At 43.7% G+C, this 20,678-nt stretch overlaps 1 protein-coding gene across 3 annotated transcripts in view; it reads right to left on the bottom strand.

Moving 5' to 3' along the window:
• LOC142906951 (ribosomal protein S6 kinase beta-2-like) overlaps positions 1 to 20,678 on the bottom strand; it is a 67,883-nt gene that overhangs the window by 39,086 nt on the left and 8,119 nt on the right. For all 3 annotated transcript variants that reach the window (XR_012930588.1, XM_076055755.1, XM_076055756.1), the window contains exons 3-4: positions 10,893 to 10,961; positions 4,086 to 4,233 (exon numbers count right to left, since the gene is read on the bottom strand). Coding sequence is in view for 2 of the 3 variants with exons in the window: in XM_076055755.1 (XP_075911870.1) it covers positions 4,086 to 4,233; positions 10,893 to 10,961 (217 nt within the window). In the remaining variant the exon portion in view is untranslated. The remainder of the gene's footprint in view (positions 1 to 4,085; positions 4,234 to 10,892; positions 10,962 to 20,678) is intronic.

Here is a 20,678-nt window from a genome sequence, read left to right on the forward strand (position 1 = left end):
TCTCCACAACTGCCCCATCACCGATTGGGAGTTGTGGGGGTGGAGTGTCCGATGGTACAAAATACCCAGGCAGGTGCTTAGTTTTGGTGGGGCTGATGGTAAGGCCCCACCTCTTAGTGGCACGCTCCAGTCTCAGCAGCAGCGTCTCCAACTCCTCCTCTGACTGAGCAGCTATTACCAAGTCATCAGCATACATAACGTGGTTGAGCAATAGGGAGCCATCCCTTGACCGCACCCGGGCATCGATTAGCCTCCCATTATATCTGTACCATATGGAGATTCCCCCGGTACAGCTATTGAAGGCTTCACGAACTACGTGGTCAAAATAGATGTTAAATAATGTGGGAGCCAGAGGACATCCCTGTCGCACCCCAAGGTGTACAGGGAATGGCTCTGACTCCCGGCCACGTAGTTTTACCCGGGCCCGCTCACCATCATGAAGGTCCTTAATGATCGTGAGCAGAGGGTCAGGTACTCCAAAAGCACGAAGAACGACCCAGAGCCCAGGCCTACTGATGGTATCATAGGCCTTGACCAGGTCAATAAAGCAGAGATGTAGGTCTTGTTGGAATTCCCTACACCTCTGCTGTAGCAGACGGACAGAAAATATGGCATCTGTGCAGGACCGCCCTTTCCTGAAACCGCATTGGGGCTCCGCAAGCCTCTCCTCAGTGTGCCTGGCAAGGCGATGCTGAATAATCCTTGCCAGGACCTTTCCCGGCACACTGAGGAGTGAGATGCCCCTGTAGTTGTTACAGTCTGTGCGGTCCCCCTTCTTAAAAAGGGGGACCACCAGGGCATCCTTCCAATCCTGCGGAACCCGTCCAGTGGTCCAGACTGTTGTTATGATGTCATATAGGGCAGTCTGTGCACAAACGCCACCCTCCCTCAGCATTTCGCTTGGGAGATCATCTCTGCCCGCTGCCTTTCCTGGTCTCAGACTCCGGATCGCCTTCAATACTTCCTCAGCAGATGGCACCTCAGCCAGCCACTCACAGAGGGTGACTTCATCCAATATTTGAGGCACCGCAGCCTCAGCAGGGTCATCCTCACTTTGTGCCACGATGTTTTCCTGGCTGAGGGATTTTCCCTCCCCCAGGACCTCACAGAAATGCTCAGCAAATCTGCGAATCTGTTCCTGGGGGTCGGAAATTGGATCACCGTTTTTTCCCCTAATGATGGCAATAGGTGTGGCGCTGCAGGTTACCTTTTTGATGGAGTTAAATAGAGATTTGTGATCACGGGCCACTGAGGCAGACTCCATCTCCTCAGCAACCCGCGACCACCACCCATCCTTGCAGCGCCTCACGGCTCTCCGAACCTCCGAGCGAAGGCTGCGGTAAGCCTCCTCATTCTCTGACGTGGGATTCTGTAGCCGATGACAGTGGGCCTGTCGCTTTTTCTCAACCATCCTGAACAACTCCTCTGTCATCCAGGGTGTCTGGGGAGGTCTGGACCGCGTACCCAAAGCAGCCATTGCAGCTGCATGAGTCACAGTCCTAAACCTCGCCCATTTACCCTCGACATCAGGAGGAGTCGGGGACGATGCCAATCCCAGCCGCAAGCGATGATGAAATTCTCGCTTGCAACTTTCATCAGATAACTGAGACCAGGCCACTTTAGGTTGGAATGGGGTCCTGGGTGTACACCCACCACCGGAGTGGAAGAATGGCAGGCGCATCTTACAGATGACTAGTCGATGGTCAGAGGGCAGATCAGCTCCACGGTAGGTCCTGGTGTCAAGGACATGGGCTCGCATTCGCTGGTCCGTCACTATGTAGTCCAGCAGATGTTCTTGCTTGGACCCGGCATGCATCCATGATGTTGTGTGGATGCGCCGATGCCGGAACAGCGTGTTGGTAATTACAAGCCCATGGGCTGCACAAAAATCTAGCAGCCTCCTACCGTTGTTATTGAGCTGATCTGGCCCATGCCCTCCAATCACTCCAGACCAGGTGCCAGTATCATGACCAACTCGGGCATTGAAGTCACCCAACATGATGACTCTATCCCGAGGGGCCACTTTAGCCAGCACCTGTGACAGGAGGTCATAGAAGGCATCTGACTCATCGGCTTTGCCTGCATCCCTCCACGGATGTTCATCTTCGGTGGGGGCATAAGTAACCACGACCACCATTCCTCGCCTCCGGTTGATGGGAAGGCGAGCCCAAAGTAGCCTGGGGCTTACAGCTTCCCACACCTCACCGCCACGCTCCCACGCCCCTTTCATTCTTTTGTTCAAAAGAAGACCCACACCCTGTTGTTTGGCAGTCTGCTGCCCCGAGTAGAGGACTGTCCACCCCTCATGGTGGCAGGAGCCAGAGCCGGTCCACCGGACCTCCTGAATGCCGCATAGATCCAGGCGGTACCGGTCCAGCTCCCGACAGAGGAGTGGCAGCCTCTCCTCTGCAGTGAGCGTTCGAACATTCCACGTGGCCACCCGTAGTGGCTTTTCGTTGTTTCTGGAGTCGCCCCGAGGGTAGGTATTCAATCTCCTGGCTCCGCCAATTGGGGTTTGGCCAGGAGACGTCATAGACGCCTGGCCCCCCGGGGCCTCCGGCACAAGCTTAGTTGTTACATATTTCAGTTTAATTCGTGGTTTCGTGGTAATTAATTGAAGGTGGAGGGGTTACCAGCCCCTCGCACCCTTCCAGAGCCCCCGTTTAGCCCCTGTGGTGGACACATATGCCATGAGGGGAGGAGCCAATCAAAATTGGATCTCCCCCCACAGCGCTGTCCACGACAGAGTTGCCCGTCCGGCACCGCGAGGAGGTAGGGGGTTGTTTTGCCGGTCACACACACATACACACACATACACACACATACACACTACATACACACATACATACACACATACATACACACATACATACACACATACACATACATACACACACATACACACACACATATACATACACACACATACACATACATACACATACACACACATACACACACATACACATACATACACACATACATACACACATACACATACACACACATACACACACATACACACACACACATACACACACATACATACACACACATACACACACACACATACACACACACACATACACACACACACATACACACTACATACACACACATACATACACACTCACACACGCAGAGAAACACACACACAGTGAGTGAGTAGTGATAGTGAGTAGTGAATAGTGAGTAGTGATAGTGAGTAGTGAGTGAATAGTGAGTAGTGAATAGTGAGTAGTGAGTAGTGAATAGTGACTAGTGAGTAGTGAATGAGTAGTGAGTGAGTAGTGAATAGTGAGTAGTGAATAGTGAGTAGTGAATGAGTAGTGAATAGTGACTAGTGAATAGTGATAGTGAATAGTGATAGTGACTAGTGAGTAGTGAATAGTGACTAGTGAGTAGTGAATAGTGACTAGTGAGTAGTGACTAGTGAATAGTGAGTAGTGATAGTGAATAGTGACTAGTGAATAGTGAGTAGTGACTAGTGAGTAGTGAATAGTGAGTAGTGAATAGTGACTAGTGAATAGTGAGTAGTGACTAGTGAGTAGTGAATAGTGAGTAGTGAGTAGTTAATAGTGAATAGTGACTAGTGAATAGTGACTAGTGAATGGTGAGTAGTGAGTAGTGACTAGTGAATAGTGAGTAGTGAGTAGTGAATAGTGACTAGTGACTAGTGAATAGTGAGTAGTGAATAGTGAATAATGACTAGCGAGTAGTGACTAGTGACTAGTGAATAGTGACTAGTGAATAGTGAGTAGTGACTAGTGAGTAGTGACTAGTGAATAGTGATTAGTGAATAGTGACTAGTGAATAGTGATAGTGAATAATGAATAGTGAGTAGTGAATAGTGACTAGTGACTAGTGAATGGTGAATAGTGAGTAGTTAATAGTGAATAGTGAGTAGTGAATAGTGACTAGTGACTAGTGAATGGTGAATAGTGAGTAGTTAATAGTGAATAGTGAGTAGTGAATAGTGAATAGTGACTAGTGACTGGTGAATAGTGAGTAGTTAATAGTGAATAGTGAGTAGTGAATAGTGAATAGTGAGTAGTGAATAGTGAGTAGTGAGTAGTGAGTCTTACCACTGAGAAACTCCAGTATCAGGTAGAGTTTTCCGCCCGTCTGGAAGGCATACGCCAGGTCTACTATGAATGGATGCTGAATCATCTCCAAGATGCTGCGCTCAGCACGAGTGTGGGCAGTGTCCTTGGCGTTGCAGACAATGCTGGCCTACTTAGACACACACATAGACACACACATAGACACACACATAGACACACACACAGACACAGACATAGACACACACACTCACGAGTGTGGGCAGTGTCCTTGGCGTTGCAGACAATGCTGGCCTACTTAGACACACACAGAGAGACAGATAGACACACACAGACAGAGACACACACACAGACAGACACACACACATAAACACACACAGACACACAGACATAGACACACACACACACATAAACACACACAGACACGAGTGTGGGCAGTGTCCTTGGCGTTGCAGACAATGCTGGCCTACTTAGACACACACAGAGAGACAGATAGACACACACAGACACACACGTAGACACACACACTCACATAAACACACACATAGACACACACACACACACATAGACACACACACAGACACACACATAGACAGACACACTCACAAGTGTGGGCAGTGTCCTTGGCGTTGCAGACAATGCTAGACACACACATAAACACACACAGACACAACAACAACAACAAAAACAACAACCGCCATTCGCCACTAAGTGGCGGTGACATCACCACGACACTTGTGCCAGGCTATGTGCACCCTGAGGCCACGTGAAGTGTCGAACGCCCGCTGGCAGGAGGTCACGGGGCAGACCCAGGTGCCACAGGTCGACTGACTGAGATGACTGGCTGATGCACCACCTGTGCCCCCTACTGTGCCAACCTGCTGTGCTTTAGCCACCCGGCGCTCCGCTCGCTGTTGTGAGCGTCGCTCCTCCGCCCTCCGTTGTTGTTGGAGGGCGACTGCCTCCAACTGCCCAGTAGCATCCTTCACGAGCCTCCTCCACAGAGGCCGATCTTGACACCGCTGGTACCAGTCATCGGCAAGTCCACTCAGCTCCACGTCCTCCTGTACCACATCACTCCATCTCTTCTCTAGCCCGTGCCGCGCCCGCTTAGCCCCCTCAATCCGGCCAAACAAAAGCTGTTTCGGCATGCGGTGGCTGGGCATGCGGGCTACATGACCCAGCCATCGCAGCCTTGCCTGCCGGAGGAGCTCACCGATGGGACCCTGCCCAGATCTTTCAAGGATTTGTGAGCTCCTCACACAATCCAGTCTGGTTAAACCCAGGATGGATCGTAGGCAGGTCAGCCTAAATGTTTCTAACCGGCGAAGATGTTCCATTAGGGGGGTCCACGTTTCGCAAGCGTAGAGAAGGGAGGGAATGACCGTGGCCGAGAAGACCTGAAGCTTAGTGCGGAGCGACAGACCAGGTAGCTTCCACACAGCGTTACGCAACCGATGAAAAGATATTGCCGCTCGACTGATTCGGAGTGAGACCTCTGCTGTTAAACTGGAGCCAGTCATAAGCACACTGCCCAGGTATGGGAAACTCTCCACTCTCTCCACAACTGCCCCATCACCGATTGGGAGTTGTGGGGGTGGAGTGTCCGATGGCACAAAATACCCAGGCAGGTGCTTAGTTTTGGTGGGGCTGAGGATAAGGCCCCACCTCTTAGTGGCACGCTCCAGTCTCAGCAGCAGCGTCTCCAACTCCTCCTCTGACTGAGCAGCTATTACCAAGTCATCAGCATACATAACGTGGTTGAGCAATAGGGAGCCATCCCTTGACCGCACCCGGGCATCGATTAGCCTCCCATTATATCTGTACCATATGGAGATTCCCCCGGTACAGCTATTGAAGGCTTCACGAACTACGTGGTCAAAATAGATGTTAAATAATGTGGGAGCCAGAGGACATCCCTGTCGCACCCCAAGGTGTACAGGGAATGGCTCTGACTCCCGGCCACGTAGTTTTACCCGGGCCCGCTCACCATCATGAAGGTCCTTAATGATCGTGAGCAGAGGGTCAGGTACTCCAAAAGCACGAAGAACGACCCAGAGCCCAGGCCTACTGATGGTATCATAGGCCTTGACCAGGTCAATAAAGCAGAGATGTAGGTCTAGTTGGAATTCCCTACACCTCTGCTGTAGCAGACGGACAGAAAATCTGGCATCTGTGCAGGACCGCCCTTTCCTGAAACCGCATTGGGGCTCCGCAAGCCTCTCCTCAGCGTGCCTGGCAAGGCGATGCTGAATAATCCTTGCCAGGACCTTTCCCGGCACACTGAGGAGTGAGATGCCCCTGTAGTTGTTACAGTCTGTGCGGTCCCCCTTCTTAAAAAGGGGGACCACCAGGGCATCCTTCCAATCCTGCGGAACCCGTCCAGTGGTCCAGACTGTTGTTATGATGTCATATAGGGCAGTCTGTGCACAAACGCCACCCTCCCTCAGCATTTCGCTTGGGAGATCATCTCTGCCCGCTGCCTTTCCTGGTCTCAGACTCCGGATCGCCTTCAATACTTCCTCAGCAGATGGCACCTCAGCCAGCCACTCACAGGGGGTGACTTCATCCAATATTTGAGGCACCGCAGCCTCAGCAGGGTCATCCTCACTTTGTGCCACGATGTTTTCCTGGCTGAGGGATTTTCCCTCCCCCAGGACCTCACAGAAATGCTCAGCAAATCTGCGAACCTGTTCCTGGGGGTCGAAAATTGGATCACCGTTTTTTCCCCTAATGATGGCAATAGGTGTGGCGCTGCAGGTTACTTTTTTGATGGAGTTAAATAGAGATTTGTGATCACGAGCCACTGAGGCAGACTCCATCTCCTCAGCAACCCGCGACCACCACCCATCCTTGCAGCGCCTCACGGCTCTCCGAACCTCCGAGCGAAGGCTGCGGTAAGCCTCCTCATTCTCTGACGTGGGATTCTGTAGCCGATGACAGTGGGCCTGTCGCTTTTTCTCAACCATCCTGAACACCTCCTCTGTCATCCAGGGTGTCTGGGGAGGTCTGGACCGCGTACCCAAAGCAGCCATTGCAGCTGCATGAGTCACAGTCCTAAACCTCGCCCATTTACCCTCGACATCAGGAGGAGTCGGGGACGATGCCAATCCCAGCCGCAAGCGATGATGAAATTCTCGCTTGCAACTTTCATCAGATAACTGAGACCAGGCCACTTTAGGTTGGAATGGGGTCCTGGGTGTACACCCACCACCGGAGTGGAAGAATGGCAGGCGCATCTTACAGATTACTAGTCGATGGTCAGAGGGCCGATCAGCTCCACGGTAGGTCCTGGTGTCAAGGACATGGGCTCGCATTCGCTGGTCCGTCACTATGTAGTCCAGCAGATGTTCTTGCTTGGACCTGGCATGCATCCATGATGTTGTGTGGATGCGCCGATGCCGGAACAGCGTGTTGGTAATTACAAGCCCATGGGCTGCACAAAAATCTAGCAGCCTCCTACCGTTGTTATTGAGCTGATCTGGCCCATGCCCTCCAATCACTCCAGACCAGGTGCCAGTATCATGACCAACTCGGGCATTGAAGTCACCCAACATGATGACTCTATCCCGAGGGGCCACTTTAGCCAGCACCTGTGACAGGAGGTCATAGAAGGCATCTGACTCATCGGCTTTGCCTGCATCCCTCCACGGATGTTCATCTTCGGTGGGGGCATAAGTAACCACGACCACCATTCCTCGCCTCCGGTTGATGGGAAGGCGAGCCCAAAGTAGCCTGGGGCTTACAGCTTCCCACACCTCACCGCCACGCTCCCACGCCCCCTTCATTCTTTTGTTTAAAAGAAGACCCACACCCTGTTGTTTGGCAGTCTGCTGCCCCGAGTAGAGGACTGTCCACCCCTCATGGTGGCAGGAGCCAGAGCCGGTCCACCGGACCTCCTGAATGCCGCATAGATCCAGGCGGTACCGGTCCAGCTCCCGACAGAGGAGTGGCAGCCTCTCCTCTGCAGTGAGCGTTCGAACATTCCACGTGGCCACCCGTAGTGGCTTTTCGTTGTTTCTGGAGTAGCCCCGAGGGTAGGTATTCAATCTCCTGGCTCCGCCAATTGGGGTTTGGCCAGGAGACGTCATAGACGCCTGGCCCCCCGGGGCCTCCGGCACAAGCTTAGTTGTTACATATTTCAGTTTAATTCGTGGTTTTGTGGTAATTAATTGAAGGTGGAGGGGTTACCAGCCCCTCGCACCCGTCCAGAGCCCCCGTTTAGCCCCTGTGGTGGACACATATGCCATGAGGGGAGGAGCCAATCAAAATTGGAACTCCCCCCACAGCGCTGTCCACGACAGAGTTGCCCGTCCGGCACCGCGAGGAGGTAGGGGGTTGTTTTGCAGGACACAGACACACACACATAAACACATACAGACACACACATAGACACACACAGACACACACACACAGACACACACACATAAACACACACAGACACACACACATAAACACATACAGACACACACATAGACACACACAGACACACACACACAGACACACACACATAAACACACACAGACACACACACATAAACACACACAGACACACACATAAACACACATAGACACACACACAGACACACACACATAAACACACACAGACACACACATAAACACACATAGACACACACACATAAACACACACAGACACACATAAACACACATAGACACACACACAGACACACATAAACACACACAGACACACACATAAACACACATAGACACACACACAGACACACACACAAAAACACACACAGACACACACATAAACACACATAGACACACACACAGACACACACACACTCACAAGTGTGGGCAGTGTCCTTGGCATTGCCGACAATGCTGGCCTACTTAGACACACACAGAGAGACAGAGACACACACAGACACACACACAGACACACACAGACACACACACACATAGACACACAGACACACACACAAACATAAACTACACACAGACATAGACACACATAGACACACATAGATACACATAGACACACACACACTCACATAGACACACACACATATACACATACACAGACATATACACACACAGACAGACACACAGACATAGACACACACAGACACACACACACACTCACATAGACACACACAGACAGACAGACATAGACAAACACGGACACACAGACATAGACACACATAGACACACACAGACACTCACATAAAAACACACAGACATAAACACACACAGACACACAGACACGCACATAAACACACAGACACACAGACAAACACACACAGACACACACATAGACACATACACAGACACACACATAGACACACACACAGACACACACATAGACACACACACAGACACTCACATAAACACACACGGACATAAACACACACAGACACACAGATACGCACATAAACACACAGACACACAGACAAAGACACACACAGACACAGAGACATAGACACTCACATAGACACACACACATAGACACACAGACACTCACGAGTGTGGGCAGTCTCCTTGGCGTTGCAGACAATGCTGGTCTACTTAGACACACACAGAGAAACAGAGACACACACACACAAATAGACACACACACAGACACACACATAGACACACACACACACGTACACTAACATAAACACACACAGACACACACACATAAACACACACACAAACACACACAGACACACACACACAGACACACACATAAACACACACACATAGACACACACACATAGACAACAACAACAACCGCCATTCGCCACTAAGTGGCGGTGACGTCACCACGACGCTTGTGCTAGGCTATGTGCACCCTGAGGCCACGTGAAGTGTCGAACGCCCGCGGGCAGGAGGTCACGGGGCAGACCCAGGTGCCACGGGTCGACTGACTGAGATGACTGGCTGATGCACCACCTGTGCCCCCTACTGTGCCAACCTGCTGTGCTTTAGCCATCCGGCGCTCCGCTCGTTGTTGTGAGCGTCACTCCTCCGCCCTCCGTTGTTGTTAGAGGGCGACTGCCTCCAACTGCCCAGTAGCGTCCTTCACGAGCCTCCTCCACAGAGGCCGATCTTGACACCGCTGGTACCAGTCATCGGCAAGTCCACTCAGCTCCACATCCTCCTGTACCACGTCACTCCATCTCTTCTCTAGCCCGTGCCGCGCCCGCTTAGCCCCCTCGATCCGGCCGAACAAAAGCTGTTTCGGCATGCGGTGGCTGGGCATGCGGGCTACATGACCCAGCCATCGCAGCCTTGCCTGCCGGAGGAGCTCACCGATGGGACCTTGCCCAGATCTTTCAAGGATTTGTGAGCTCCTCACACAATCCAGCCTGGTTAAACCCAGGATGGATCGTAGGCAGGCTAGCCTAAATGTTTCTAACCGGCGAAGATGTTCCATTAGGGGGGGTCCACGTTTTGCAAGCGTAGAGAACGGAGGGAATGACCGTGGCCGAGAAGACCTGAAGCTTAGTGCGGAGCGACAGACCAGGTAGCTTCCACACAGCGTTACGCAACCGATGAAAAGATATTACCGCTTGACTGATTCGGAGTGAGACATCTGCTGTTAAACTGGAGCCGGTCACATAGACACACGTAGACTCGCACACACACATTAACACACAGACACACACACAGACACACACACAGACACACACACACACGTAGACACACACATAGACATAGACACAACAACAACCACCATTCGCCACTAAGTGGCGGTGATGTCACCACGACGCTTGTGCCAGGCTCTGGACGGGTGCGAGGGGCTGGTAACCCCTCCACCTTCAATTAATTACCACTAAACCACAAGACATAGACACACACACACATAGACATACACACTCACCTTTTTTAGAACCTTCATAGCAAAGATTTTTCCGGAATCTGCTCCCAAAACCTTTCTGACTTGGAAGACCTACTCACACCATCACCAGCACCACCATCACAATCATCACCATCACCATTATCAGCAACATCATCATCACAAACATCACCATCAGCATCACCATCATCAGCATCATCATAATCACAACCAAGATTATATCCATCATTATCACCATCATCAGCAACATCACCAACATCACCATCACCAACATCACCATCATTATCACCAACATTATCATCAGCATCATCATAACCAAGATTAAGGCCATCATCATCACCGTCATCAGCAACATCATCACCATCACCACTACTACACTATACACAACACTACTACACTATACACTACTACACCACACTATACACTACTATACTACACAATTCACAACTACACTACACTATACACTATACTATAAACTACTACACTATACACTACTACACTACACTATACACTACTATACTACACTATTCACTACTACACTATACTATACACTACTACACTATACACTACACTATACACTACTAAACTATACACTACTACACTATACACTACTACACTATACACTACAACACTAGATGACACCATTCACTACTACACTACACTATACACTACACTACTACATGATACACGATACACTACACTACTACACAATACACTACTACACAACACACTACTAGACTACACTATACACTACACACTACTAGACTACACTATACACTACTACACTATACACTACTACACAACACTATACACTACACTATACACTACTACACTATACACTACTACACTATACACTACACTATACACGACACTACTACACTACACTATACACTACTACACTATGCACTACTACACTATACACTACTACACTACACACTACACTATACACTACACTACTACACTATACACTACTACACTATACACTACTACACTATACACTACTACACTATACACTACTACACTATACACTACTACACTATACACTACACACTACTACACTACACTATACACTACATTACTACACTATACACTACTACACTACACTATACACTACTACACTATACACTACACTACTACACTATACACTACTACACTACACTATACACTACTATACTATACACTACTACACTATACACTACTACACTATACACTACCACACTATACACTTTTACACTACTACACTATACACTACACTATGCACTACTACACTACACACTACTACACTATACACTACTACACTACACAATACACTACACTACACTCTACACTACTACACTACACTATACACTACTACACTATACACTACTACACTATACATTACTATACTACACTAAACACTATACACTACAACACTACACTATACACTACTACACTATACACTACTACACTACACTATACACTACTACACTATACACTACACTATACTCTACTACACTACACTATACACTACTACACTACATTACACACTACTACACTACACTATACACTACTACACAACACACTACTACACTGCACTATACACTACTACACTATACACTACTACACTATACACTACTACACTATACACTCTACACTACTACACTAGACACTACTACACTATACCATACACTACTACACTACACTATACACTACTACACTACACTATACACTACTACACTATACACTACTACACTACTGCACTACACTATACACTACTACACAACACTACACACTACACTATACACTACTACACAACACTACACACTACACTATACACTACACTATACACTACTACACTACTATATACACTACTACACTATACACTACTACACTACACACTAATACACTATACACTACTATACTACACTATACACTACTATACTACACTATACACTACTACACTACACTATATACTACACTACTACACTATACACTACTACACTATACACTACTATACTACACTATACACTACTACACTACACTATACACTACTATGCTATACACTACTACACTACTACACTACACTTTACACTACACTATACACTACTACACTGCACTATACACTACTACACAATACACTAATACACTATACACTACACTATTCACTACTACACTAAACTATACACTACTACACTACTACACTATACACTACACTATACACTACACACTACTACACTACACTATACACTACTACACTATACACTACTACACTACACTATACACTACTACACTATACACTACTACACTACACTATACACTACTACACTACACTATACACTACACTATTCACTACTACACAACACTATATACTACACTACTACACTATACACTACTACACTATACACTCTACACTATACACTACTACACTAGACACTACTACACTACACTATACACTACTACACTACACTATACACTACTACACTACTACACATTACACTACTGCACTACACTATACACTACTACACTACACTATACACTACTACACCACACTACACTATACACTACTACACTACACTATACACTACACTATACACTACTACACTACACTATTCACTACTACACTACTATATACACTACTACACTACACTATACACTACTACACTACACTACTACACTATACACTACACTACTACACTATACTATACACTACTACACTATACACTACTACACTACACTATACACTACTACACTATACACAACACTATACACTACACTATACACTACTACACTATACACTACACTATACACTACACTATACATGACACTATACACTACTACACTATACACTACTACACTATGCACTACTACACTATGCACTACTACACTATACACTACTACACTATACACTACTACACTATACACTACTACACTACACACTACTACACTATACTATACACTACACTACTACACTATACACTACTACACTACACTATACACTACATTACTACACTATACACTACTACACTACACTATACACTACTACACTATACACTACTACACTATACACTACTACACTATACACTACTACACTACACTATACACTACACACTACTACACTACACTATACACTACATTACTACACTATACACTACTACACTACACTACTACACTATACACTACACTACTACACTACACTATACACTACTATACTATACACTACTACACTATACACTACTACACTATACACTACCACACTATGCACTTTTACACTATACACTACTACACTATACACTACACTATGCACTACTACACTACACACTACTACACTATACACTACTACACTACACAATACACTACACTACACTCTACACTATACGCTACTACACTACACTATACACTACTACACTACACTATACACTACTACACTATACACTACTACACTACTGCACTACACTATACACTACTACACAACACTACACACTACACTATACACTACTACACAACACTACACACTACACTATACACTACTACACTACTATATACACTACTACACTACACTATACACTACTACACTACACACTACTACACTATACACTAATACACTATACACTACTATACTACACTATACACTACTACACTACACTATATACTACACTACTACACTATACACTACTACACTATACACTACTATACTACACTATACACTACTACACTACACTATACACTACTATGCTATACACTACTACACTATACACTACTACACTACACTATACACTACACTATACACTACTACACTGCACTATACACTACTACACAATACACTAATACACTATACACTACACTATTCACTACTACACTAAACTATACACTACTACACTACACTACTACACTATACACTACACTATACACTACACACTACTACACTACACTATACACTACTACACTACACTATACACTACTACACTATACACTACTACACTACACTATACACTACTACACTATACACTACTACACTACACTATACACTACTACACTACACTATACACTACACTATTCACTACTACACAACACTATATACTACACTACTACACTATACACTACTACACTATACACTCTACACTATACACTACTACACTAGACACTACTACACTACACTATACACTACTACACTACACTATACACTACTACACATTACACTACTGCACTACACTATACACTACTACACTACACTATACACTACTACACCACACTACACTATACACTACTACACTACACTATACACTACACTATACACTACTACACTACACTATTCACTACTACACTACTATATACACTACTACACTACACTATACACTACTACACTACACTACTACACTATACACTACACTACTACACTATACTATACACTACTACACTATACACTACTACACTACACTATACACTACTACACTATACACAACACTATACACTACACTATACACTACTACACTATACACTACACTATACACTACTACACTATACACTACACTATACACTACACTATACATGACACTACTACAATACACTATACACTACTACACTATACACTACTACACTATGCACTACTACACTATGCACTACTACACTATACACTACTACACTATACACTACTACACTATACACTACTACACTACACACTACTACACTATACTATACACTACACTACTACACTATACACTACTACACTACACTATACACTACATTACTACACTATACACTACTACACTACACTATACACTACTACACTATACACTACTACACTATACACTACTACACTACACTATACACTACACACTACTACACTACACTATACACTACATTACTACACTATACACTACTACACTACACTACTACACTATACACTACACTACTACACTACACTATACACTACTATACTATACACTACTACACTATACACTACTACACTATACACTACCACACTATGCACTTTTACACTATACACTACTACACTATACACTACACTATGCACTACTACACTACACACTACTACACTATACACTACTACACTACACAATACACTACACCACACTCTACACTATACGCTACTACACTACACTATACACTACACTATACACTACTACACTATACACTACTACACTATACATTACTATACTACACTAAACACTATACACTACTACACTACACTATACACTACTACACTACACTATACACTACTACACTATACACTACACTATACTCTACAACACTACACTATACACTACTACACTACATTACACACTACTACACTACACTATACACTACTACACAACACACTACTACACTGCACTATACACTACTACACTATACACTACTACACTATACACTACTACACTATACACTCTACACTACTACACTAGACACTACTACACTATACCATACACTACTACACTACACTATACACTACTACACTACACTATACACTACTACACTATACACTACTACACTACTGCACTACACTATACACTACTACACAACACTACACACTACACTATACACTACACTATACACTACTACACAACACTACACACTACACTATACACTACACTATACACTACTACACTACTATATACACTACTACACTACACTATACACTACTACACTACACACTACTACACTATACACTAATACACTATACACTACTATACTACACTATACACTACTACACTACACTATATACTACACTACTACACTATACACTACTACACTATACACTACTATACTACACTACTACACTACACTATACACTACTATGCTATACCCTACTACACTATACACTACTACACTACACTATACACTACACTATACACTACTACACTGCACTATACACTACTACACAATACACTCATACACTATACACTACACTATTCACTACTACACTAAACTATACACTACTACACTACACTATATACTACACTACTACACTATACACTACACTATACACTACACACTACTACACTACACCATACACTACTACACTATACACTACTACACTACACTATACACTACTACACTATACACTACTACACTACACTATACACTACTACACTACACTATACACTACACTATTCACTACTACACAACACTATATACTACACTACTACACTATACACTACTACACTATACACTCTACACTATACACTACTACACTAGACACTACTACACTACACTATACACTACTACACTACACTATACACTACTACACTACACTACTACACTATACACTACTGCACTACACTATACACTACTACACTACACTATACACTACTACACCACACTACACTACTACACTACACTATACACTACACTATACACTACACTATTCACTACTACACTACTATATACACTACTACACTACACTATACACTACTACACTACACTATACACTACACTACTACACTATACACTACTACACTATACACTACTACACTATACATTACTATACTACACTAAACACTATACACTACTACACTACACTATACACTACTACACTACACTATACACTACTACACTATACACTACACTATACTCTACAACACTACACTATACACTACTACACTACATTACACACTACTACACTACACTATACACTACTACACAACACACTACTACACTGCACTATACACTACTACACTATACACTACTACACTATACACTACTACACTATACACTCTACACTACTACACTAGACACTACTACACTATACCATACACTACTACACTACACTATACACTACTACACTACACTATACACTACTACACTATACACTACTACACTACTGCACTACACTATACACTACTACACAACACTACACACTACACTATACACTACACTATACACTACTACACAACACTACACACTACACTATACACTACACTATACACTACTACACTACTATATACACTACTACACTACACTATACACTACTACACTACACACTACTACACTATACACTAATACACTATACACTACTATACTACACTATACACTACTACACTACACTATATACTACACTACTACACTATACACTACTACACTATACACTACTATACTACACTACTACACTACACTATACACTACTATGCTATACCCTACTACACTATACACTACTACACTACACTATACACTACACTATACACTACTACACTGCACTATACACTACTACACAATACACTAATACACTATACACTACACTATTCACTACTACACTAAACTATACACTACTACACTACACTATATACTACACTACTACACTATACACTACACTATACACTACACACTACTACACTACACCATACACTACTACACTATACACTACTACACTACACTATACACTACTACACTATACACTACTACACTACACTATACACTACTACACTACACTATACACTACACTATTCACTACTACACAACACTATATACTACACTACTACACTATACACTACTACACTATACACTCTACACTATACACTACTACACTAGACACTACTACACTACACTATACACTACTACACTACACTATACACTACTACACTACACTACTACACTATACACTACTGCACTACACTATACACTACTACACTACACTATACACTACTACACCACACTACACTACTACACTACACTATACACTACACTATACACTACACTATTCACTACTACACTACTATATACACTACTACACTACACTATACACTACTACACTACACTATACACTACACTACTACACTATACTATACACTACTACACTATACACTACTACACTACACTATACACTACTACACTACACTATACACTAATACACTATACACTACACTATTTACTCCTACACTACACTATACACTACTACACCACACTATATACTACACTACTACACTATACACTACTACACTATACACTACTACACTACACTATACACTAGACACTACTACACTACACTATAGACTACTACACTATACACTACACACTATACACTACTACACTACACTATACACTGTAAACTACACTATACACTACTACCCTACACTACTACACTACACTAAACACTACTACACTACACTATACACTACTACACCATACACTACTACACCATACACTACTACACTACACTATACACTACTACACCATACACTACTACACTACACCATACACTACACTATACACTACACTATACACTACACTATACACTACTACACTATACACTACACTATACACTACTACACCATACACTACTACACTACACTACTACACTACACTATACACTACTACACTATACACTACTACACCATACACTACTACACTATACACTACTACACTATACACTACTACACTACACTATACACTACACTATACACTACTACACTACACTATACACTACTACACTACACCATACACTACACTATACACTACTACACTATACACTACTACACTACACTATATAATACACTATACACTACTACACTACACTACCCTACTACACTATACACTACACTATACACTACTACACTACACTATACACTACACGATACACTACTACACTACACTATACACTACTACACTATACACTACTACACTACTACACTACACTATACACTACTACACTATACACTACTACACTACACTATACACTACACTATACACTACTACACTATACACTACACTATACACTACACACTACACTATACACTACTACACTATACACTACTACACTATACACTACTACACTACACTATACACTACTACACTATACACTACTACACTACACTATACACTACTACACTATACACTACACTACTACACTACACTATACACTACTACACTATACACTACTACACTATACACTACTACACTACACTATACACTACTACACTATACACTACTACACTACACTACTACACTACACTATACACTACTACACTACTACACTACACACTATACACTACACTATACTCTACTACACTACACTATACACTACTACACTACACTATTCACTACTACACTACTACACTACACTATACACTACTACACTACACTACACACTATACACTACTACACTATACACTATACTATACACTACTACACTATACACTACTACACTACACTATACACTGCACTATACACTACTACACTATACACTAATACACTATACACTACACTATTCACTACTACACTAAACTATACATTACTACACTATATACTACACTATACACTACACTACACTATACACTACACACTACTACACTACACTATACACTACTACACTACACTATACACTACTACACTATACACTACTACACTACACTATATAATACACTATACACTACTACACTACACTACCCTACTACACTACACTATACACTACACTATACACTATACACTACTACACTACACTATACACTACACGATACACTACTACACTACACTATACACTACTACACTATACACTACTACACTACACTATACACTACTACACTATACACTATACACTACACTATACACTACTACACTACACTATACACTACTACACTACACTATACACTACACACTACACTATACACTACTACACTACACTATACACTACTACACTATACACTACTACACTATACACTACTACACTACACTATACACTACTACACTATACACTACTACACTACACTATACACTACTACACTATACACTACACTACTACACTACACTATACACTACTACACTATACACTACTACACTATACACTACTACACTACACTATACACTACTACACTATACACTACTACA

Source organism: Petromyzon marinus, chromosome 72 (genome assembly GCF_048934315.1).
Source record: "Petromyzon marinus isolate PM22_M1 ecotype Great Lakes invasive population chromosome 72, UKy_Petmar_22M1.pri1.0, whole genome shotgun sequence".
Lineage (NCBI taxonomy): Eukaryota > Metazoa > Chordata > Hyperoartia > Petromyzontiformes > Petromyzontidae > Petromyzon > Petromyzon marinus.